Source organism: Hibiscus syriacus, unplaced genomic scaffold (assembly GCF_006381635.1).
Source record: "Hibiscus syriacus cultivar Baekdansim isolate YM2019G1 unplaced genomic scaffold, ASM638163v2 tig00111342_pilon, whole genome shotgun sequence".
Classification (NCBI taxonomy): domain Eukaryota; kingdom Viridiplantae; phylum Streptophyta; class Magnoliopsida; order Malvales; family Malvaceae; genus Hibiscus; species Hibiscus syriacus.
Window position 1 is genome coordinate 1,238,850 of NW_024063066.1, and position 26,392 is coordinate 1,265,241.

At 32.4% G+C, this 26,392-nt stretch overlaps 1 protein-coding gene and 1 pseudogene across 1 annotated transcript; both read left to right on the forward strand.

The window, feature by feature from the left end:
• Nucleotides 1–1,282: 1,282 nt before the first annotated feature.
• On the forward strand, nucleotides 1,283–12,433 carry LOC120159245 (ATP synthase subunit delta, chloroplastic-like). The gene is made up of 3 exons (XM_039169886.1): nucleotides 1,283–2,148; nucleotides 4,801–4,805; nucleotides 12,422–12,433. The coding sequence occupies exon 1, from the start codon at nucleotides 1,415–1,417 to the stop codon at nucleotides 2,135–2,137; it is 723 nt and encodes a 240-aa protein (XP_039025817.1). The 5' UTR covers nucleotides 1,283–1,414; the 3' UTR covers nucleotides 2,138–2,148; nucleotides 4,801–4,805; nucleotides 12,422–12,433.
• LOC120159246 lies at nucleotides 4,247–6,893 on the forward strand (annotated as a pseudogene).
• Nucleotides 12,434–26,392: the final 13,959 nt, after the last annotated feature.

Here is a 26,392-nt window from a genome sequence, read left to right on the forward strand (position 1 = left end):
CTACAAATATAGTTCATTGATCTTATACAACTCTCTATTTTGTTGTCTGATCAAATGATGATTAACAATTGTATTAACGTAGCTTGATTTGGTGTGAGCGTGTGTTTCTTTTACAACTTTCGTCATGTTATTATATATTCTCTCAATTTAGTCATACTTTTAATAAATTAAAATAAATTTAATCCTCCAATCGAACGATCCCACATGTCATGCGAGTAAAGTTGTTAAAAAATAGTAGACCCGATTGAGTTGACCCATCGACCTGCGGACCTAGTTAAAAAAGGCAAAAGTTATGGGATAATGCTTCCCACTTTTTTTAATTACCAAGATAATGCACCCAAGGAATTATTTTCCAGGGACAGTAAACCGTGAAGACGTCGTGACATGTTGAAGACTGCTGGATTTCTACTCGTCTTCAAGCCACCACACAAACACAGTGAAGATGCGGTGTAATCCTTGCGTTTGGAGGGTGAAGACCCGGGGATTACTATACGTCTTCAAGCATTTCCTTGCCCCTGCAAACAGCCTGCACCACTGTCGCTTGTGCATCCTTCATGCATGCAGCACGGATACGGAAGGCTACGTCTGTGCAGCACAGTTGCCTGCAGCATGCCCGTGATGCACGTGAATGGGCATGCATGCAAAGTTGGCGGCATAAATAAAAAATTGCAGAAATTATTGGTTTGGTTTGATTGGGTTGGTGATTGTTTACTTACCTGGTGAAGGCATAAAAAATTGTGTAGTTGAAAGAGAAGAAAGAAATTGGGTGTTGAAGAAACCAGTGAAATAAAACAAGTGGGATATCAAGCACATTTATTTAGTTGGTAATTATCATTGTTTGGTGATCGGTATATTCGTTCAAAATATTGGGTCGTAAGTATAGTTTTTTTTTAAACTTCTTTTATTGTTATGTCTTAATTTATATTTTTTATTCAAATTAATTTAGGTTCAATTTTTTATGAGATTATTCAAATTAATTGTTATATCGTTTGAGATTATGATATTAAATTTTATCATATCTCAATCAGTAAGTTAATGTCAAACTCAGATTGTCGTCAATATTTTAACGGAAACTACTAGTTTAGAACATAATAAATAGTAAAATAATTTTTTTTATAAATTTTAATAGTCGAAAGATTTAATAAAATAACTTTTTATAATTTTTAATAATTGAGATACTAAATAAAATAATAATCTATTTATAGAGAAATATTACAAATTAAGTGGCTCTCCAAGTATGTAATATGTTCGTGGGAGTCTACATTTTATCTTCCACAATCCAATAAGTGGCCTTCCTCCTCCAATTCAAGATAACCAACAACAACCCCATTTCATCACAAATCAAGATCGTCCCTTTCTCTTCATCATCTCAATTCTCAATCAAATTTCAACCCAAAGTTTCAATCTTTCATCCATGGCTTCCCTTCAGCAACCATCAATCTCCCTTCAATCAAAGCTCCTCCCATCTTCCCAACTCCCTAGAGCTGTTCCCTCCCTCAACCTCTCCTTCTCAGCCACTTTCCCTTCCCTCAAACTCACCACCTCTCGCCCTCTCCACGGCGGCGCCAGAATGTCCGCCACAGCCGCTTCCAGCTACGCCACCGCTTTAGCCGACGTGGCCAAGTCAAACGATTCCCTCGAAACCACCAGCTCCGACGTCGAAAAAGTCGAGAAAGTCTTCTCCGACGCTCAAGTCCTCGATTTTTTCGCTAACCCCACCGTGGATATCATCAAGAAGCGTCAGGTCTTGGACGAGATCGTCAAATCATCGGAGCTTCAGCCTCACACTGCAAACTTCCTGAACATCCTGGTTGACGCCAAGAGGATTGACCTCATCAAAGAAATCGCCAAGGAGTTTGAGATGGTTTACAACAAGCTGACGGATACCGAGTTGGCCGTGGTGAGTTCGGTGGTGCCATTGGAGTCTCAGCATCTGGCTCAGATTGCTAAACAGGTGCAGAAGCTGACCGGTGCACAGAACGTAAGGATTAAAACCAAGATCGACCCAAGTTTGGTAGCTGGGTTTACAATCAGGTATGGGAATTCAGGGTCAAAATTGATTGACATGAGTGTTAAGAAGCAATTGGAGGAGATTGCTGCTCAGCTTGAAGTGGGCGATATTCAACTTGCTGTATGAGTTCTGCATTCGTTTGAGAATTTGGATTGAATAAACCTTTTTGTTATTATTGTAAGTGATATTGATACTCTTAATGTATGAACTTTTTCAAAGCTCAAGAGTGTTTGATCTAGGAGAACCTGTTAGTAATCACAGTCTTTTGAGGTTAAATGTAGCTAAAGGTGAAAACTTTGAACTGTATTTAGCTGTGGAGAATTTTTCAGTTGTCAGCCATGGATTTCTACTTGAAGGTACATAAACTTGGGGGTATGGAATCTATAGAAGTAAAGTTATCCTAATCTCACTTTCAGAACTAAGATCTTTAACGACCATTTAATTGTAATATTGAACAATTTCGTCACAGAAAATATGTCATTCTTGACAAATTTCTTTCAACACTTTCGAAATGTGTAATGGTGACTTATTTCTATTTAGTCACTCTTTAAGTAATAATTGTGACAAATTTAAGTGCATCACAAGTAACTCGTCACTAGTAGTGTTTTATTATGACAAAAGCATGTTGTCAAGTATCAATTAATCACTAATTAAATGTTTGAATCAACACTAACTTATTTTTTGTGAGAAAATTGTAATAGTGACAAAATATAAAATAGTTAATATTATTATTCATAATTGTGACGAAAATATTTTGTTACTGGTCTTAGTTAGTGATTTATGACGATAATTGTTTTTGTCACTACCGAAGTGAATAATTGTGCCGTATTTCTATTTGGTCATTAAAAAAAATGTTTCAATTGACACCAACTTCTTTTCACAGAAAACAATGTAATAGTTAAAACATATTAAGTGATCACTGTTATTATTTATAATTGTGACAATAATATTTTTTTACTAGTAAGTGTATCATTTTATTTTATTCTATTAAATATAATTTAAGAACACTTGTTATTATCATATTTAAATCTTAATATTTTTATGTTTATATTTTAAAACTAATCTAATTATTTTTTATATTTTCCATCCACAAACATATTTCATATGATAAATCATAAAATAATTCATTTAAATATTATAATTATAATTAATATATTTTCATAAAATTTAAAAAATAATTCCAACAATAGTTTAGCCTAAATATACTTTTTTTGTCAAAAGCTTATATTTCTTTCTTAGCATACTGGTTAGACGTTGCACTCTTTTCCTGAAGGTCTCAATGTCTAAATTTTCTTATTAATCTATTTATGTCAAAAAATGTAGTCACAAAAATCATAATTGTGACAAATTTCATTAAAGTCGCCACTAATATAATAGTGACGGGATTATTAGTGATGACAAGTGACGATTCAAAAATTGTCACTATGATATTCACCGACTAAATTTGATATTTTTAGTGGCAATTCTTAATATCACTTAAAATACATTTTCTTATTTGATATTTTTAGTGGCAATTCTTAATATCACTTAAAATACATTTTCTTATAGTGCCGATAAGATTTAAACTTAAATTTTGTTTTAGGCATTATCAAGTTTGTTATCATTCGAACCCAATAGACAAAAGTATGATTGATTAAGCTAATGGGTAACTGTATTCATGTCATGGGGTCTGGGTTAGGCTTCCTCTGGCCTATGAATCATATGCGAGGATTCTAGTGAGTCCCGAACAAGAAGGAAAAGGAAGTCAATGCAATATTGAAGTGAGGACCATTAGCTAGATAGATTCGAATTGATAAGGACACTAAAGTAGTTACTTAAAAGTCATTTCAATGCTTGAATTGGACACATGATAAATGGAAATGGAGAGCCGGTAGTGAAATGAAATTCATGCATAATGGGAATTTGATGGGAGAAGGAAGAGAAGCATGGAAGATGGTAACCAAGCCATAACACCAACCATGTGTGAGAGAGAGAGGCTTGTTTTTAGTTAATGCACATAGGAAAGCGTGGCCTGCATGCCTTGAATGCCATTCATTGATTGCACCCTCTACCTCACCTAAACCCCATTAATAAGGCCATTCATCCACAACACTACACATATAGTTTCCGAACCTAAACCCCATTAATAAGGCCATTCATCCACACCACTACACATATAGTTTCCGAGTAGAAGAAGGAGGAGGAAGAAGAAGGAGAAGGAGAAGGAGAAGGAGAAGGAGAAGGAGAAGGAGAAGGAGAAGAAGAGAATAATGGAGAAGAGTATTGAAAAGGGTAATGGTGTTCCTGCTGGTGCTGCTACAACAAGGTCTCCAATGGCTTTAATGGGGTTGTCTTCAAGAAATGGAAATGAAGAAGAAGAAATGAACACTAGCATGAGAACTACCGAGACCAAGCTGCGGTTGGTGCCCATGGCTTTAGGGGTTGCTGCACTCGTTGTGATGCTCAAGAACTCTCAGTCGAGTTTGGCTCGGTTTCCTACTCGGATCATGGAGCTTTCAGGTTCTTATTTGTACCCTTTTTCTCACTATATAAAGATAAGACATAGAATTTACTTAAAATTTTACAAATTCATATGATTCTCCGGTAAGTGACTAGATAAACAGCACCCACTGCACTTAACACTACCAAGAACTTGAGACTTCCTAAAGAGAAATAGGGCATTATAACCTTGAACCCAAGTCTTTCACTAAGGTGTTAAATAAAAGGGTAAATTATACGATTAGTACTAAATCACTTTTGATCTGCTTTAGTATCTAAACTTTCAAAAAAAAATTATATCTAAAGTTTAGTTTTTGTTTATTTTAGTACTCCCGTTCAAAATTTAAAGTTTAGGTATTAAGACAGACCAAAACTAATAGTTTAGGTACTAAATGCGTTAAGTTTTTAACAACAAGATACTAAAATGAAATGATAACTAAACGTTAGGTATGATTTTGAGAGAGAGAAAAGAAGAAAATTTAGGTACTAAAACGGACTAAAATTGATAGTTTAGGTGTTGAATACGTAGTTTACCTTAAATAAAAATCCACAAGGTCAATAAGGGGCCAACTATAGTTTATATACTATCCAATTTAGGGTTATTAAGGTGATCAAAATATTTTTTAACTTGATTTAATGTTAAAATTTTTATTTGATTTGAATTGATTTGTAATTTTATAAATTTGCCTAAATTTTTTTAAATGAAGTTGAAGTTATAAATATGACTCAGATAATTCGAAATTTTTATTAATCAGCTGATTGATTTTCAAGTATGAGTCAAGTTTCATAATTTTGATGATATATGTATATAAAATATGGAAAGAAATAAAGAAATACATGTGCATACCGTATATGATTTTAGAAAGTTATTTAAATTAGAATCAATTAGTATCATAATATTATAAATTTTTTTTTTGAAAAATGGTTACTTTGTATTAGAATTCACAAAGTACACCACCCCAAGGATCTCATTAAAAAACCTTTCTAATCCTAAGTAGAGGAAAAAGAGTGAACCTTGGGATGGAAGAAGGTCTAACATGAACCCTAGAACGACAAGAACAACAGCCGGGAACTACACCACTAGAACAGCCCGAAACATACTACATCAATGTAGCTACACACTACCCTCTGAATGAAATTCAAAAAGGAACTACACACATAACAACATACATACCATACCCCCACCCTACCACAATCCCCAATCCGACACAATATGGAACCAACACAAACTGACCGACAAAATGAGTGGAAGCCTAGCAGGGAACCAAACGCATACAACAAAACCATCGGATGAAATTGTCCGAGGTAGAAGGATCACACGACAAGATAGCGGCTAACATGAAACATCGATTTAACAATGAACTCCAATCGCACGAGCACCCTCTTCCTTGAGGCTCCAAACTGCACCACCGGACTCTAACAAGGCCACGGCAGAATAAAACTCCTAAAAAGAAAGGAATAAGCACTATGTTAACCGAAGATACGAAAACAAAAATCTAAATGATTTGACCTCACTTGAATTTTATAAACTCGATTCGACTAAAAAATTTAAATAAAATTTGAGTTATAAAATAAGATTCAGCTTGACTAACTCAATTCTTTTGACTTGATTCAACTGGATCAAATGCTTACTTTAGTTAAGACTTGCCATATATGTATAATGGTGAAAATGCTATTTTAGAAGGCTTGAAATTTTAAATTTAGATAATGGTAAAATTACATTTTTGGTCTTCATATAATGATAAAGTTTCAATTAAGTGTGAAAACGCTAATTTCCCATCATCACATTTAAAAGAATTAACTGGGGTTTCACCATTTTCAGGTATCTGGTGCATGCAAATGGAATTTGTGCAGGCTATTCCCTTCTTTCAGCTGTTATAGCAGCCAGGCCTCGTCCTCCACTATGCCTAGAGCTTGGACTTTCTTCCTCCTCGAACAGGTCATCTAATTCAACTCATTTCTCATTAATCAAACCAACCATTTATCAGCTAAAACCTCATAATGGATGTTTTTCATCTGGTTTTTTATGTTCCTGCAGATTCTAACGTACGTAATCCTGGCTGCGGCCGCCGTTTCATCGGAGGTGCTTTACTTGGCGAACAAAGGGGACTCGGCCATCACATGGAGTGCTGCTTGTGGCTCATTTGCCGGTTTCTGTCACAAAGCCACAACGTCTGTGATCATCACATTTGTCACGGTGCTTTGCTATGCGGCGCTGTCACTGGTCTCTTCCTATAGGCTTTTCACCAAGTTCGATGCTCCGGTGAACTACATCAGCAAGAAGATTGAAACCACCGTCTTCCATGGTTGATTTATAATGTTATTATTACTGATGACTTTACTTAGTTTCACATAAGGACTGTAATAAAAAAATAAGTGTTTATGCCATATGCCATGGAATAATAACAGTGTTTACAAAGATGATATGAAATCTGAATAGTTTAGAATAATTTCTAAAAAAAAATATTTAGATTTTGGATGAGGGCTTCTCTTTCAAGACATGGCTCCTTAAGCCAGGAATATGGACATTCACAATGTAATCCTTCCAGTCTATTCTTTTCACATCATATCCAAATTTCTTCTTCTCCTCTTCCGACATGCTTTCTATCAAACCTCGGGTTTTATTGTCATCCAACCTACCAATCATTTTTTGTAAATGAACTTAATTCCTTGGATGGTTAATACAGTTAAAATATGCATACTTTTTATCAACAAATATGGGGTTGTATCAGCAAGTATGAAAGGCGTAGGGCAAGTAAATGGGCAATGATATTTTGCTTCTCATACTCTCAATCAACATCTCTCCCAGAGCCTTTGTAAACCCATAGGTATTCTGCCACTCATATTCTTTTTCCCTGTTTATTCAACACTTAAATTATTTTATATATTCAAGACAGGCATCATCACCTTATCAACCCTAATCGTTTCATCTTTGGAACCACTTCGTTGGGTTTGACAAGTTTCTTGTAATCCGAAGCCCACTTCGTCTCTTTCTCCAACACGGTTGTTACAGACAGAACACATACTTGTCTTCCCATGCTATCTGTCGGACTAAAACATTCCTTTTCCTCCATGAATCTTCCTTCTCTTGAATATCTTTTAGCAGAGCCTGAAAATTTTCTCATAACAAACAACGTTCCACTTTTAGATATCAAAAGAATAGCAAAATATATATTCTTTTCTTCATACCTGATGATGTATGCACGAAAAGCTCGATATTTCTGCACTTGCTGGCGAAATTCAATAGTTTGCAAGATCCCATTGCAGTTGCTTGAAGAGCAACATCGTATCTGCAAAATCATTTCACTTTGTTATTATCAAAATATATATCGTATCTTCCATGTCCGTTTTATGATCTAACCTTTGATCGAATGCTGTGTCACCTGTGATGTTGACAATGATTTGGACATGTTAGGCAATTTCAACAGCTAAATCTTGTAGTATCCCAAGAGTAGGATGGGCAACATCTCCGGCCACAGGAACTAATTTACTCCACATGAATGCTTCGTAGTGTTCCCCATGTTTTTGCTTTAGACACTTGAAAATCTCTATTTCCACAATCTAATTGAAAAAAGTGAATGATTCTCAAAATGGGAAAACTCCATATCCACAATCTATAAAAGCTATTGTTGAACATAGTATATACTTCTTGTTGGTAATGCTCAATCCCACATAGTATTGGAAACACTATTGGAAATAGTATTTAAGGCTTGGCTTTCCCACTTCCTTGTTGAGTGATAGAGAACAAGGGGACTCTCACGCACCGCCGCCGCCGTCCGTCCGTCTCGACACGGCTCGGCTCGTGGTCGTGGTAATACGTATCTTCGACACATCCGCTCGGATACTATATTTTTAGAGAAAATTCTTGAGGAATTTATCTTTGAAAGAAACAAATGGAAATATGTGAAAGATTTCAACTGATATTTATAAGCTACTGAGGACTGTTTAAATTTAAATGATAACAGCTGGTTTATGACAGTTATCAGAAATTAAACAGCTTTTCTTAAATTAAATCAAAAACGTTAAGATGTATCTGGACTGATTTCCAGCTTTGTACAGAGGAGACAAACTGTTAATATCAAGAGTTACAAGAGTTATTTGATTTAATTGCAGGGTTTACATGATATAATTTCGGGAGTTATAACAGCTGAATAATGATGCAATGAAGCTGGACTATTTTTGAGTCAGATTCATCTAGACGTTTCAGCTATTACAAAATAAGAGATTTAATCCTGAAATTTTATAGACGATTTTAACTCTATTTCTAGCCTATAAATAGAGGGTTATATTCAGCTTCTCAACTCACTCTCAACATTCAGAATTCACTCTCCAAGTATTTTCTAAATATTCTCTCTGTGTGCTTTCCGATAAGAAGAGCAATACCACCGGCAGTCCACTCCGATTTCGGGTGTACGGAATTCGGAGCGACCGTGTTAACCTCGGAGGACGGTCCGCCTACTGCAGCGATTACACACATCGGGGCGAATTCGTTTCTAAGGCAGTGGTTATACCACGACACAATTTACGAATCTGTTCCTTTTAATTACTGTTTATATTTTCAGTCAGTGCTAACGGTGTAGTTTTGCAGTATATTTTACCAACAGAACTTATAATATTTTTATCTTTGTATGCCTACTTTGTTTACAGGTTTTATGAGTAGTTTTAAGGTTACTAAAATTGCATGTGCATCAAGTAAAAAGTGAAGCTTTAAAGTTTCAAATGAAGTTATGAAAGTAGAAGCATATCTGAATGTGAAAAATGATAAACCCCCAGGCCTCAAAAATGGTCTGTTTTGGGCTCAGCTCTTTTCGGCCACAAATGTGTATGGTTAGAGTGTATGCTATTCAATTTGGATATGACCCTGATGTCATAAACTCTATTTGGTAGCAGTCCATTGACCATTTCTTAAACTCAGAGTTAATTATTGCAGAGTATGAAATTCTATAAGCTTTGGCCCCAAGTGATTCTAGATAGCTGAAGCAATTTTTAAGTTATAGTCATTCTGATAAGGGGTGTAAATGAACAAGGTGTTCCTATATATTTTTATTCATATTCGCGAACAAGTTCGTCTATCGACTCGTTTACAAGTCCGTTTACTCGGTTTCCCTTTCCCTTTTAATATTTATATTTCAAATATTGGTGAAAATAAGTATTAAATTAAACATAATGTAAACTTTGGAGTTAAAAGTATGAGGTGAAGGAATTTAAGGATTAGCGGCGAAATGTCATTATTTTCTTTGGCTTGCAAATAAAAAGAGAGTATTAGTTGCTAGACATTAAATGAAAATGTTCGCGAACACTAGACAAACAAAAATGAACGACTTCAAAAATAAATAACTGAATATGAGCACGATTCAAACATGAACGACTTCAAAAATAAATGAACATGAACATAATTTTATCCATTCAAACTCGGTTCATTTACCCCTTACTTTTGATAGAATGCCTATGCCATTGAACCGTTGCTTCCAAGGTATGTATTTCGTAGATTACTGCTTAATCTTAATCGTTGAAGTTCAAGTTTATTGTCTTTTACAAAATCCCGCATTAGTTTTTAGTATGTGGACTATGACTGCACATCATCAGCATGTAAAGCAAAAGATGCATATACCATAAATAAATGGCATATGAAACAAATATCTGAAGTGCTTATAGGAACTCATGATGAAGTGGTAAAAATGCATTAGACCTTAAGCAATTAGTGCCTATGAGTATTTTCCTTTCCATCTATTAATGATCAGTAGTAATTTGTGATGATGTATGTGTCCTCTGTTTACATTGAAATGATGTCTCTTTGGTCTGAGATCAAATCACTCATCCATGTGTTTGATAATATGCATGATAGAACTGTTCAATACTTTAGCCATGTAAACGCAAAGTAGTACCCATTGATGGTTGTAATCATGTTCTTCTTTAGCTTTGTTTTATTCTCATGAACAGACTTTGTGGAAAGATAAAACTATACTGAAATCTGGGGAATTTATGAACTTTCACTGCAGTTGCCATCATGCTTGCAGCCTTACACTTGCTGGAATGATGGCATTCTTCAAAATGAAGGCAATCATATTTGACTGAAAACATATTCCTTTTTTAATGGTTACACTTTAACCACCCATCGCCAAGATTTGTGTTTTGCAATAAAGTTATCCATGATGGTATGAAATGATAGTTATTGTGGGAACTGATATGGAAAGGACTATAAAATAGCAAAAAAAATAAAGTGAAGGTATAAAGCATCACTGATAGTTAAGAATACTCCACTTGCTGACAACATAGTGCATTCTAAAATTTAGAACTTTCATGATATTTAGTTCTTTGACACTAAAGTTATATGCCAATATTCCCTTTAGTTGAAAGTGTTCTATTCATACAACATGAACAAATGGTGTTATGTTCAACTTCTTTTACTTTGTTCAAACTTTACCTAATTCTATCTTTGGCAGGCTATGTTATTCGATCTGGGATGAATGTAAGAGTTCTCGTACTCGATTTTGTGTTTAATACATACATCGAACACGAATATTTTAAAGAAAAGCCTAAATCCTAAACCTTTTTGCTTCATTTAAAAGCTTTTTTACCTATTAAAAGTTGACTTGGTACTTGCATATATGTACTGTTGAATGCCTGTGTCAGCCATAGAATTGATGAAATAATGGGTTGAGTATCTTTCTATTAGGTGGGCATGTTTTGAGGATAAGAAAAATCCCACTTTAATGTTATTATTCAACATTTCTTTTTTGATCCTCCCCTCAAAGCAGCCTTGCACGCACTAAACTCCTCTCTGTTACCAGTAGGCTTAAAATAGGCCTTAAAGTTTCTTCGGTAGCATTAGGCATGAGAAAAAAACAATAACTTTGTTTTACGAAAATGGGAAATCATCTGCATGCGCTTCAACACCTGCAGTAGCACTCTTTCAAAGGCATATATTCTCTGAAGAAAAATCACCAACCTTGATCTTTCACCCATTTCATGGCATCAAAATTAATGTGTATTTATGTATTATTATTTTAATCCTGAACTTAGTTATCAGTGATTGAATGATTGTTCTACAATATACACCCTTCAACTTTTTTCAATGTCTCAGGCTCTTAAACAATACCTTATAACTTGTTTCAAGATTTTGTTCTTTGGCTTTGAAGAAAGGTATAATTGGAACCCATAACTTCTAGCATATAGAGAATTCTAGGCCTGTAAACGAACCGAACGCACACGAACGGAGGTATGTTCATGTTCATTCATTTAATAAATAAACGAACATAAACGAACACGAACATAAACGAATAATTTTTTTTGTTCATGTTCATTTATTAAGGAATATAACTTGTTCATGTTCGTTCATTTAATAAATAAACGAACATAAACGAACACTAACATAAACGAACACGAACATAAACGTTGGAGACCCTACCTAGGGGTGTAAATGAGCCGATTCGAGCTCGAGTATTGCTGAGCTCGACTCGAACTCGAAAACTTTCAAAGTCAGCTCGACTCGACTCGAAAACTCTCGAGCTTAAAATTATCGAGCTCGACTCAAAATATAATATTGAAACTCGACTCAAACTCGAAAAAGCTCGAACTCAAAAAAAAATTTAAGAGCTCGATTAAAACTCGAGACTCAAGCACGATTGAAGCTCGATTCTGAGCTCGATTAAAGGTCGATTCTGAGCTCGATTCTGAGCTCGATTCAAGCTCAACATTGCCCCAAGTGCAAAGATGCTTAAACCTATTCTCCCCCATCTTCTTTTATATAAGTTACCAACCCCGAGCTGCTTGTTTGCTACTGATGTGGGATTGCATAACGTTCCTCCACTTTCTTTCTTCCTCTCTCCTTCAACAACAGTCGAGATGAACACAAATTGTGTTTCATGTGATTGCCGACCTTAATCCTTGGGGATCAAACAAACATGTCCTTAGCTTCGTGCTATGTAGAAGTTGAAAATTGGGAGATGAGAGAAGTAGGTTGGTTTATTGTTCACACCAACTCATACATCAAAAACCATTCTTTCTGAGCTGGCTAAACTTCCATATCCGGATGGCGCACAAAATTTGTTTGATGAAACGCGTTAAAGAACTTCTCAACCTATGGAATAAGGCCTCACTATTATTGGGTTCTTGAGTTCAAAGTAAGTTGACTTGAGTTGCTGGTTGATCACTATTTACTTGTAAATTCAAATACTCCATTATATATGAAAGAAAATAAGATTATTTGAGTAGAAGAAACGGTGCTTAATACTTAACATCCCTTCCGGAATCCATCACATTTGGACTTGGTTTCGAAAGCAATCGGTTTCTGGGGACTCCTCTTTGCTCATCGGATAACCAACTGGTGACGTAGTCACATAGGGTTCCGGCGCAGTGGATGTTGACGGTGCTAGGTATGCAGCTTATGGATCGTTAAAAAATAACTAAACCATGTTAATATTATTGGGTTTTCCAAATAAAATTAGGTTAATTATGGAGTTGATCATCAGAATAACAGATTAATTAATATTTTTAAGATACTTACAAATTGGTCCCAAAATTGATTTAAGAAGATTGGGTTAAACATAAATGAATGAACATAAACGAACATAATCGAAATAACATAAACGAACATAACCGAGCGTAAATGAACGATCGAGACATATGTTCATGTTCGTTCATTTAATTAAATGAACACAAAATCTTGTTTATATTCGTTCATTTAATAAATAAACACACATAAACGAACTTCCCGCCGCTCGATTCATGAACAGTTCGCTGAACGTTCAGTTCATTTACAGGCCTATCCAAAACTATATATATCTGATGCATCATGGTCTGCTATAGTTTTTTTTAGGAAAAGAATGATGACTGGTGAGAAACAAACAGATATTTTTTTTGTATGCCTTGCTGTGTAGAATAAATGAGCCTTTCATTATTACAACATCTATGTCTGCTTCGCTGAATAATGAAAGGGTCCAACGGGTGGGTGGGCGGGTATCTAGCATGTGTCATCACTGTCCACCATTTCATTATAACACTGAGGGTCAGATTTGAATAAACAAAGCCAGTGGGTCTGATTAACAGAGAAGTCAGGTAATAATTAAATACCATTCATGGCGGATCCCAATTCCAAGGCCCCTCTTGTATTTATTAACCCACACCCTCTTCTGTTGTTTTCCATATGACCCTTTTGGCTTTTCGTTAAATATAGGCAAGCCTAACCCTATTACTGTTAAAAAAACAACAGGTTGTTACCATGTCACATGATAGATAGAACTTAACAATGTTGTCTTATCCTCGTGCTGATACATAATTTGAAAAAATAGGGCCTAATAGCCATAGTTGGTAGTTTTTATTTGTAAGTTTCCAACTATTTCTAGAAAAGCAGTTGATAATATAGAAAAAATAATAAACAACTTGCTGAAAACCTGTTATGATAGGGCCCATGACTTTTAACAGGTAGCATTTAGCATCCTCTCCTATTAGAAGACAAAACACCAAAAATAATTCCCTATCATGTGAAAGATAAACAAAAAAGTAGATGCTAGAGTTTAATTATATTCACATGCTTGAAATTACCTTGCACCTTCCAACATGTTTGATTGATTGAATGATGAAAGATGTTTCATCATTTGATGTAATCTTTAAGATTTTGCACTGATCCTTCCACTATAAGGAGCAAAAAATAAAGATTGATTAGACAGATAACAGTACCATTAAAGTGGGGGCAGCTGGTCAAGCTGTCATATAGCTAGATAGAGAATTTGAACACTGCATAAACACAGTTTCTTTCAATATATATATATAATGAGTGCAGAAAAGCATGTTGATGTCAAAATCATCTGGAGTTGTGATTTTTATAGGGACAAGAATTTTGCATGGTCCATTCCATTATTGGTGGTCCAAAATCTTTGCCCTCACCCTCTGCATATGCATGGTGAATTGTCTATCGGGACAGCACAATATGTTATTATCATGCATTTGTGATGCTGGACAAATAGTACCATACATATTGAGATGGCTGATTCTTTTGTAATGTCATCTTCAACTCCATGCTCATGTATTTGACAATGTTGGGATGTACAGCTTTGAAAGAAAGGGGGGAAAAGACAAAAGGAGACAGAAAATGGGGGTAATACAGATGAAAAGAACATAGTACAGACCATTTATCTTTTTTCTTGAAACCAGTCATTGCACTTACATCAGGAAATCACTTTAACATTTTTAGGTGTTGTAGCTGTAGTCTGTCCAATCCAATAATATTAGAGTATCCTATTCAATGCTTGTTAGGTCAATTAGTAAAGAGACTGCGACCACTCAAGTAAGATCTCTAACTCAAATATGGTGAATAAAATAAATAAATTTTATTGTAGTTTATTATCGGAACGAAATCTAACTCAACTCAACTTGAGACATTTGTGCTATTAGACATGAAGACCTGTGTTTGTTAGATATCATGTCTGCCAACTTTCCTTCACCCCAACAAAACTACGTGAATGATTTGTGGTTGGATTTTTACAATGGTTGCCTAAGGTTGACAAGATGGAACTATTTACAAACATCTTTTAGACAAAGCTTCCACGCATGAATAATGATAAAGAGAGGATATATATATATATATATATATATATATATATATATATATATAGAGAGAGAGAGAGAGAGAGAGAGAGAGAGAGAGAGAGAGAGAGAGAGAGAGAGAGAGAGAGAGTGAATCATGATGATTTTTACCCAAGGAGGAGGGAGTTTGGCTAGCATCCACAACCACCGAGATCCCTGTGGTCATAGGGCACATGGATTCATTGAGTTAGTGGATAAAGCTGATGTTTACACTTGCACAACAATCTATCTCATTTGCAATAAATAAGTGCCTTTTTCTCTAATCTTTAGCCTTACTCCACCCAATGGTGATCCTATGTATAAAAAAAGGTAGTCTCATGGCATTGGCAGGTCATTGAAATTCCCACATAAAGGGCATAAAATAAAAAAGGATGTCATTGTGTTAGATATGATTTCAAGGTGAATGGTTTAAGCACACTTCCTTTTGGGAGTTTGTGGGATGCCATGACCCACCAATTCCTTATCAAAAAGAAATTCATGTAACCCGGCACAATTCCTTGTTCAATCAAATTAGGGTTTTAAGAAACCCTAAAAAATTGCCATGATAACTTGAAAGCAAAAGTTCCCACTTCCCACCCAACAAATAAATGCCTTTGAACCTTTCAGGAAAAAAAATAACTGCCATTGAAGATTGGACCTCCTTTCTTTATGCTCCCTACCATTGACAATGAAGAAATGAGCTGTAAAATTAATTTTATTCCCATAAACTCCATTGTAATATTCCTTTGTTATTCTGAACATCAATATAATAAGCTTTTCTTTTCCCATATTTGTGACTCAAGTTTCTCACTTATTAAGAAATAATTCAATGGGGTCCATCCCTACTTTAATGACCTAACTTTGGTCTAACGATTATCATAATTCACAACTTATGAAATATGGATATATGGGGAATTTAAGGATGTGAAATCATGTAATCGTTCAAGTTTCATTCAGATTCTATTAGGTCATGTCAAATTGGATACAGGTCATGTCAGGTCAAATTGATGGTTCGACTCAGATCAGGTCGGGTCCAGGTCAAATCAATTCGGGTAATTTTTAAGTTGATTTTAACATCAGATTCAGTTTCGGTTTGAATCGAGTTAGATTCAGTTTGGATCGATGGTAGTTCAGGTCTGAAACAGTTAAATTCCTGGTCAATTCAGGTTTGGATGGACTTCAGGTCGGTTCTCGTTTAGATCGGGTGACATCATTGACAGACAAAATTCAGGTCGGATCTTACCGGGTACGAATTGACTTCAGGTCAGGTAATTTTTGGGTTAATTATTTTTGTGCTTTTCATGAACGACGAATTGTAATTTATAATTGTATATGTTGGAGTAAATTAATATATATATATATATACATATATAAATGATTGTGAGTAAAATTTAATAAAAATATAATTTTTAGGAATAAATTGAACAAAGAAGAAATTACAAACAAAAATATAAATAAATTAAACAACACACATGTATAAGGGATCAAATTGAAATATAAATAAGTATGGGCCAATTTGAAAAGCTCATATAATTTTAAGAACTAAATTGAACAAATATGAAATTACAAATTAAAATTTAACTAAATTACAGAACATGTAGGGACCAAATCCAAATAATTGTAAAATATAAAATTGGAATTAAAAAAATGAACTTAATTGCATTCATTTTAAAAGTTGAGGAAAAAATTAAAACAATTTAAATATATTATAATCTTCAATTTAATGTTATTTCCAAATAATTGTAAAATATAATGTTATATTTATGCGTATATTATACGTATATACTTATATAAGTATATATATATATAAACTAATATAAGTATATTATGCATACATTATAAGTATACATTAATACTATATACTATATATAAACTATAAACTATATTATATATAAACTATATATTAAACCCTAAATCATATATACTATAAATTGTATAGTTTATTTATATAATATATATAAACTATATACTATATATAAACTATGTTATATAAACTATATATAAATTATATATATACTATAAACTATATTATATAAACTATATATATACTTATAGTTTATATATAAATTATAAACTATAATGTATTATAATATATAATATATAATATAATTTTAATTATAATGTATTATAATATATAATATAAGTATAAAATAAGTATATAGTATATATTTGTGGGACTAAATTAAATAAATATAAAATTCCAAGTTGAAATTAAAATAAGTTAGGGGATTAAATTAAATTAATTTAAATTATGGAGACAAGGATACTATCTTCATAAAAGCACGGGCGCCCAAATTATTTAGTGTAAAAATACTATTTTATGATTTCTATTTTCACTTAATTAGTTCATTTTCTGATTTCTCTCTAGATTTCTTCTCTCGAAAAAAAACATTTCCAATCTCTCTAGAAAACACATTTTTCCCAGAATCTTTTCATTTTTTCGATCAAACCACAAAAATGAATTGTGTTATTCAGTTGCTCATTCCTAAAAAGTCCATTCGATCCAAAATAAACACAATTCTTCATTCCTTTTGTGTTTTTTGGATCAAAACACAAAAACCCATTTGTGTTCTTCATTTGTTCATCCTTAAAAACCCTATTCAATCCAAAATAAACACAAACCTTCCGTCGATTTCTGTTTTTTGGATCAAAACACAAACCCTAACCTTATTCTTCCCTAAATAACATATTCGATCCAAAATAAACACAAATCTTCCTTCGATTTCTGTTTTTCTCGATCAAAACATAAACCCTAATTCTAGTTATTCATTTATTATTCCCTAAATAACCCATCCGATCCAAAATAAACACAAATCTTCCTTCTGTTTTTGTTTTTCTCGATCAAAACACAAACTGTTAGGATTTTCGGAAGCTCGAAACGACAACCGGAACGATTTGCAAAGAGGGGTCGGAACGGTTTTGTGTTTAGGGAGTAAGGAGATTGAAAGATAGAGAATTGCACAGCGATTTATAGTGGTTCGACTTTCTCAATCAAAGTCTACGTCCACTACCTTAGCTCCTCACCAAGGATTTTCCAACAAATTCACTAATTTGTTCTTTCTTTTGAGGACAAAGAGATAACCTTACAACTCCCTAGTTTTTCCGGGCTAAACTAGAACCTTTCCCTAGCTTTTACACGGGCTAAGCTATAACCTTTCCCCTTTACAAAATGATAAAAGATGTAAACAATAAAACCTCTCTAAGGTAGGTGTTTACAAGAATTAAGCTCACAAGAACAAAATATTTACAAGAGAAAGATGAAATAAGAATGAAAAACTCTTCTCTTGTGTTTGATTACTTGGATAGTTGTTCTCTTTCTTCTTCAAGTGTCCTTAGCTTGTATTTATAGCTTGAAATGTGTTTGAAGTCATATCTAGCCGTTGGGGATGTTTTGGAGTCGTTTGGGAATGATTTTTCTGCAAAAATAGGCTGCCCAGAATGGGGGGAATCGGTACCCCTTCATAGGGAATCGATACCCCTTCATAATATTCAAATATTATGACCGTTGGGCTGATGAACAGTGAGGGAATCGGTACCCCCTTGGGGGGAATCGGTTCCCCCTTTTACATACTGGAATTTTTGAGCCTCGGGGTTACTGTTCAAACAGTGATTTACTGTTCAAATAGTAATTTACTGTTCAAATAGTAAATTACTATTCATAAAAACATTTTTGTGCTCAATTTTAAATTAAAAGAACTTTGAATTATTTTTGTAAATTTTGAATAAATTCAATTAAGTCCAAATACATTTTGTAAATTCAATTCAAGTCCAAAAACCATTTTGCCTTAAATTGTTATATCGAAACATAGTTCAACAATCTCCCCCTTTTTGATATATTTAAACATTTGAAAAAATATTTTTGGCAAAAACTCCCCCTTAATAAAATGTTTAATGAAAAAGATACTAGTTGTTGGAAAACATCAAAGCTATGACGGATAGATTCTCTATGATTGTCAACGATCTCAATGGATATGGAGAAGTAATCCCAAATGAGAAGCTTGTGAGGAAGATGATTTACTCTCTTCCAAAGGAGTGGCAATCAAAGAAGACAACCATTATCGAAGCAAGAAACCTAAAGTCTCTCACTCTCGACGAGCTAATTGGTTCCCTTCTCACTCATGAGATGATGGTGAAGGAAGATGAAGAAAGGGAAGAGAAGAAAAACATGAAGAAGAAGAAGAAGAATGAGGACGTAGGCATCAATGAAAGCTATCAAGATTCAAGTGATGAGGTGGGTGAAGACGATGATGAACAAAAAAAAGAGATGGTCAAGCTCTTGAAGGAACTCAAGAGATTCATGATTTCCAAGGAAGTGAAACATGAATCAACCAAGAAGAAGAGTCCCCCGGTATGTTTTGATTGTCAAAGAAAGGGGCATGTCATGTATGAATGTCATCTTCTAAAGAAAAAGGGGAAGAAGGCATTTGTTGCATCTTGGAGTGATGAAGATGATTCCAATGATGAAGATGAAGTAGTCAACCTATGCCTCATGACCACTCAAGAAGAATTCGAGGTATCTTCTAACTCAAATGAATTTAATTCATTTACTTTTGATGAGTTACAAGATGCTTATAATAGGTTGTATTTGGGATTTAAGACCATGAATTCCAAATATACGAAATTAATTTTAAAACTCAAAATTGAAAATAAATCAATTTTGAAAGCTAGAGTTGATTTTGAAAATCAAAATGAAATTTTGAAAAATGATTTAGAACTTTCAAAAATCAAAATAAATGATTTAGAAAAGAAAAATTTTGAGTTAGAAGTTAAGCTTAAAAGCTTAACAAAAGAAAAAGAATTAATTTCTAAAAACAATCTATTATGTTTAAAAATGGCAAAATGCTCACATTGCCATTATCATGGTCATATGAAACATACTTGTCCTTTGAAGAAAGGAAAACATTTTAAAATTAGGCAAGTATGGGTTCCAAAAGGAATAAGGGGCATTGTAACTAACGTTCAAGGATCCAAAGCAATTTGGATACCAAAATCTACTTAAATGTCTCTTGTAGGTGTGTGGAAGCAATTGTGATGAAAATGATGATATTCAAGATGCTCTAGCCACACATGAAAAAGGAATGGGTAACCTCTAAGCTTAATGCTTTTAATTTTGGTTATTTGGTTTCTCATTTGATTTTAAGCATGCATGAGTTTTGGTTTTAAATGATTATGCATCATTGTTTTAATCTCATGTATGTTAAAAAGATGATTATGATGAACATTTATTTTTGAGAATTTTTAGTTCATCATAATTAATTTTGGTCAAAATTGGTTTTAAATGCTAATGATATCTCTCTAACAATTGATATCAAATTTCAAACTACTTTGATTTTATAAATTTTAATTTTTGGCCTAAATTTGAATGTTTTTGCATGTGGTCTAAATGAAAATGATATCTCTCTAGCAATTGATATCAAATTTTTAAAATTGCATAACATTTTTGGAAAACTTTATGCAAATGCACTTAATTTTAGCAATTGGTATTAATATCAAATTTCAACAATTGGTATTGCATAAAGTATTTTAGACTTAGATATATTGAATTTCATGTGCTACAAACATGTTTGTTATTCTTTTTAGAAATTCAATATTTTGTTTAAGTGTCAAGATCTTAAAAACTTAATTTTGTTTGGAATACATTTATTGAGGGGGAGCTTTGATTTTTCAAATTATTTTTAAATGTAAAATTTACTACTTACTCTCCAAAGTTATTTTAAACTTCAAAGATCGAATTATTTTTGATATAACAAAAAGGGGGAGAAGTTTAGTTTGAAAAATTCAATTTCTTAATGAAAAAGGGGGAGTTTAACATTTTCATATGTTTTCCAACAACTAGTATCTTTTTCATTAAACATTTTATTAAGGGGGAGTTTTTGCCAAAAACATTTTGTAAATTCAATTCAAGTCCAAAAACCATTTTGCCTTAAATTGTTATATCGAAACATAGTTCAACACAAACCTTAACCCCTATTATTCATCTATTCTTCCCTAAATAAATTATTCGTTCCAAAATAAATACAACTCTTCCTTCGATTTCTATTTTTCTCGATCAAACACAAACCCTAACCCCTATCTTTATATGTTAATCCCTAAATAAACCATTCAATCTTTTATTGACCTTTTGTTATTTTTTGTTGACTCTTGACCATCTGTAAATCCTAAAATAAGGACAAAAAACCCTAACACCTCTTTTTCTTATTTTTGACTCTTGACTTTCTGTTATTCTTTGTTTCAATCTAACCTTTTGATTTTTTTTAAGGTTCGATGGATAGTCATTCTTATGAGTTAAACTTTCCAGGTATATTATTCTATTTTTTATTTTCTATTTTTTTATTTTTATTAAATATTCTAACAAATTATTTGTTTATTGTACAAGAGAATTACAAATAGATCAAACTGAGCAACGATCCCAAAGAGGTATATTCTTAAGAATTATGTTGTATATTCTGGTATTTTATTTCTTTTTTTTCGATTTCTATTTTTGTTCATTTATTTTCGGTTTATATTCTATTTTTTATATTTCTATTTTATAGACCATGAAAATATTGCTTTATATTTTTGTTTATATTATTTGAGTGTACTAATATAGAAGAAATGTGTTAATATTAAAAATGACATTAACTTATAATTATATCAATTAAAACAAATTTCTGTTTTTTATATTCTGCTGACCATGTAAATCTCTTATTTTTGTATTATATTGATTTATGTTTTTTATGTTTATGTTTATGTTTTATATTCTATTTTGTATTTTTTTATTTTTGTTTTATATTTGGTTTTATATTTTGTTTTTATTGTTTTTTATTGCTGTTTTTTATTTTATTTTCTGTTATAACAAATATCTATTGTTGTTATTTGTTTGAAGATGATATAAATGACCAACAGTCCACAGTAGTTGATGACATTATTACTAGTAAGAGGAAAGTTGCATCAGAATTTGGGAGAAGAACTTCTTCTGTTTGGAACCATTATACCTTCATCAAGCCTCCTGATTGTGGTATTTATGCCCAACGTAAGTATTGCAAACAAAAAAAGTATAAAGTTGATTCTTATATTGGTACATCTAACCCTAAAAGGCATATTGATAAATGTCAAGCTTATAAGGATTTCCTTGCTGAAAATCCTAGTATGGTAAGTTCTTTTGATAAAAATAGATATTGTTAATTGATTGCTGAGACTATTATGTGTCATGGTTATGCTTTGAGTATTGTTGAGCATGAAAAAGTTAGGGTTTTGCATCATTACCTTAATGTTAACGTGAAGGATATTTCGAGGTATACTATTACTAAGTATTGCATGTTAGAACATGACAAGCATAAGAAATACCTACTTGATTCAATGCATTCTATTTTAAGTCGAACCTGTTTTACATGTGATGGATGGTATGTATGCATTTCATGTTCTTATTTTGCTCTAACTACACACTATGTCGATAATAATTAGAAACCGTAGTCTAAAATACTTAATTTTTGTTGTTTTCCTCCACCACATGATTCTGAGTCAATTTTTAAGTTTGTGAAAAAATTATATGCGGGTGGGATCTTGAAAAAAAAGCTTTTACCATAACTCTTGACAATGCTTCTGTAAATGATAAAATGGTTAAAATACTTAGAGATGATTTGCATGTTATTTCTCCTCTTCCATGCAATGATAAGTATTTTCATATAAGGTGTGTGCCCACATTTTGAACTTGATAGTTTAAAAGGTTTGAAGGTAATTGATTCTTCTATTATTAAGTTACGAGAAATTGTTAAGTTTATTGATTCTTCTTATTCCCGACTTTGTGCCTTTGAATTAGATGTTAAAGACTGCAATTCTTCTTTTCATGGTAAATTATTAATAGATGTTCCCACTCGATGGAATTCTACTTATTTAATGATTCATAGGGAACTTGATGCTAAATTAACCATTAACTTGTTTGTGAATAAGGAAAATTACTTGGATATGATTACTGAATATGAGTGGGAAACTGTTCAAAGAATTTGTGATTTTCTTGAGCCATTTTATGAAATTACTACTATGTTATCTGGTTCTAGGTATCACACCTCTAACTTGTTTTTGGCCAATGTTGTTTCAATTGAAAAGTTGTTGTGTGATGCCCACAATGATTCTTGTGAAGGCATTTCTATAATGGTAGGACCCATGCTTAAATTACATGAGAAATATTGGTCTGATCATTTATTGATTTTGTCTATTGCTGTTTTGTTGGATCCTCGATATAAAATACAACTTTTGAAGGAGTTGTGTAGTGTTCTTTATGTAGAGGACGAGGTTCAATGAAGGGTAACTATCATATATAATGAGTTTGTTAATTTATATATATATAATTCAAAATATGCACTTTCTAGCTCTTCTTCTTCTGTCCAAAGTAACACATCTCTAGAGACAAGTGGGTCGAGTTCTTCCAATTGGCTTTGAACATTTAAAAAAATATGATCTATTTCAGGTCAATTTTTAACTTTTCATAAGTTTAATTATTTTAATTTTCTTATTTTGTTTTCATAATTATAAATTTTTTATTTATCTTTTCAGAGTTTGGATGCCAATTTAGTTGCTTCAATGACTGAAAAATTGGATGTTGATGCCTACCTTAATTTGCCTCTTATTCCCCGTAATGAAGAAGTTGAATTTTACATTTTGGAGTATTGAAAATCACAAAGTGTTTCTTATCCAGTACTCTCTCGCATGGCGAGAGATATATTGGTCATTTCAATTACTTCAGCTGCTTCTGAATCTTCATTTAGCATGGGTGGTTGAATTTTGAACAAGTTGAGAGTGAAACTCTTACCTAAAAATGTTGAGATTTTTATAACAACTCGAAATTGGTTGTATGGTTTTGAATCGGAAGACAACATTTAGATCATTTGAAATAATTAAAAGCTCGATGAAGAAATTTCTGGTAGTAAAGTCAAGCTTTCACGTAAAACTTCTGTTATAAGATCCGAGAGTTTAAATTTGTACATAAATTTATTTACTCCATTTAATTGTATTATGGTGTATTAAGTTGTAATAAATTTAATTTTTACATTTACACATTTTGTTTGTTTCAATATTTATAAAGTTGTTAAATCTTTAATCTCATATCTTAATATTATCATAACTAGAATCATGTTTAATATATGTAAGTTTTTAATTAAAAGTTGAAAAATGATTCATGAATCATTTAATAAGATTAATTTTATAGTTATAGTTACTTTTTTAATATTATTATCATAATATATATAAAAAGTAAATTTAGTAAAATAAAGTAAATTTAGTAATATAAAGTAAATTTAGTAATAATATTATCTTAATTACTAATTTGTTTTAAATTTATTATTAATTTTATCAATTTCAAGTCATTCATTTAATAAATTTTTTGAATATATATATAAGTTACAATTTATAAACATTAAAATTAAATACATTGATTTAATTATCATAGTTAATCACCTTTTAAAAAAATTATCATAGTTATTATTAAAAATTCATAATTTCTTCACTTCATTAATTGTAATTTACAGGTAAATACAAGTCAGATAAATATCAGTTCAGTTTAATAACAGGTTGAGTCAATTACAGATCAGGTTTATATCAGGTCAACTTGAAAACGGGTAGGGTAATAACAGTTATTTACCAAGTTAATCTCGAGTTTGGATTCATATCAGGTCGGATGCAGGTCGGGTTCAGTTTTCACATTATCAAGTTCAATTTGGGTTCAGGTCGTTCTCAGGTCGGGTGGATGTCAGATGCATGTCGTAAATTTCCAGGTCCAACTCGGGTTCATGTTAACACTAGTTCGGACTCGAATCTGTTTCGGTCTTAAGAGATAAATTCTTTTTAATACTATTTTATTATTTAAAAAGCTTCTAAAATTAAAAAAAATGAAAATATTTAGAGAAATTAGGAATGAAGAAAAGGGACATTTCATAATTCGAATGTCTCTTACGAAAGCTGCTCTCAATCTGGTATTGGGGACAGTCTACTATCTTACATCCCCTTACCCCATACATATGAGAAAAAGGGACAGCCAAAGAGGAAGGAAGAAAAGCAACAAAAATCAATTCCAAATGATGGAGGTAGTGAACAAAGTGAGTGCCCCTTTTACAAAGTTAGGGTTTCCATCAAAGGAGTGGTCCATTATACTTGTTGATTGGATCAATATTCTATGCTTTGTAGTGTCCATTGCTGTTCTTACCCCACACCCAACTGAGTAATTTTAGAATATGATTTTTTTTCTTTCTATTTTTATCAATGAAGAGGACAACTTATTTGACACATCAATTCATGATACTAAATCTTCAACACCTTTAAACAAATAAAAAATCTTTAAATAAATAATAAGGGTAAATTACATGTTTAGTACTTAAATTATCAGTTTTGGTCCATTTTAGTTCCTAAACTTTCAATTTTTTTTAATTATACCTAACGTTTAGTTTTTGTTTCATTTCAGTATCCCGTTAAAAATATAACGTTAGGTTTTTTATTATTATTACGTAGTCTATTATTAATTTTTATAATCAAAAGAGTTAATAGAAAAGGCGATATAATGCAGTGATTATTTATGTGTATTTTACCATGAAATATAACAATATAATAAGAATATTTGAGATTTAATAGAAGAAAAAAGTGTTTTGAAACGGTGCGTTTTTGGACTATGAAATACGAATGGGGAAGTGGGGACTAGTACTGCTAAAACAGCGGCAGAACAAACAACAGCGACATTTGCGCGCGTCTTACGTGTCAGCTTTTGCCTCACACGTTTCTTTTTCGGTCATCTCCCTCCTGGTTGACTCCACGCTTTTCTCGCGCGTCACCCTACGCTCCTATCTAACTTTTTAGCCTTTATTTTTCAAAGCATCTTCTTCCACTCTGTGTCGGGTAGATGCCCCTCAGTCTGTGGGTCCCACACTTGTTTCCCTTTTAACTTATTTTTTCTAACACGCGCCTCCCTAATTGTTTAAAAAAAATATTTATAAATGTAATTTTCCCTTTAAAATCTTAATCTTTGAGATGTTAATAACAAATAAAAAAACAAAGTAAATGAATTCAAATGATTTTTTATACAGATTTTTTAAAATTACAATAATTTAATCCAAATATTTAACAAAATTATTAAATTTCACTTATCTAATTCAAATTTTATTAAAATTTAGAATTAAAGTTATATATGGTCAAATTTTGATCAATTCAACACTCCATTAATAAAATCACATAGATATTAACAAATTAAATATAATTCTGATTATATAACGACTAACATTAAATAATCCAGTAACCTCCACAAAAACCTCTTCTCTCTGTCGAATGAGACACTTTACGAAATGATAAAAGAGTGGTGAACGAACCAAACAATCTGAC

Excerpts from the sequence above, each read along its gene's own strand:
- LOC120159245 (XM_039169886.1), top strand. The coding sequence starts at position 1,415 with ATGGCTTCCCTTCAGCAACCATCAATCTCCCTTCAATCAAAGCTCCTC.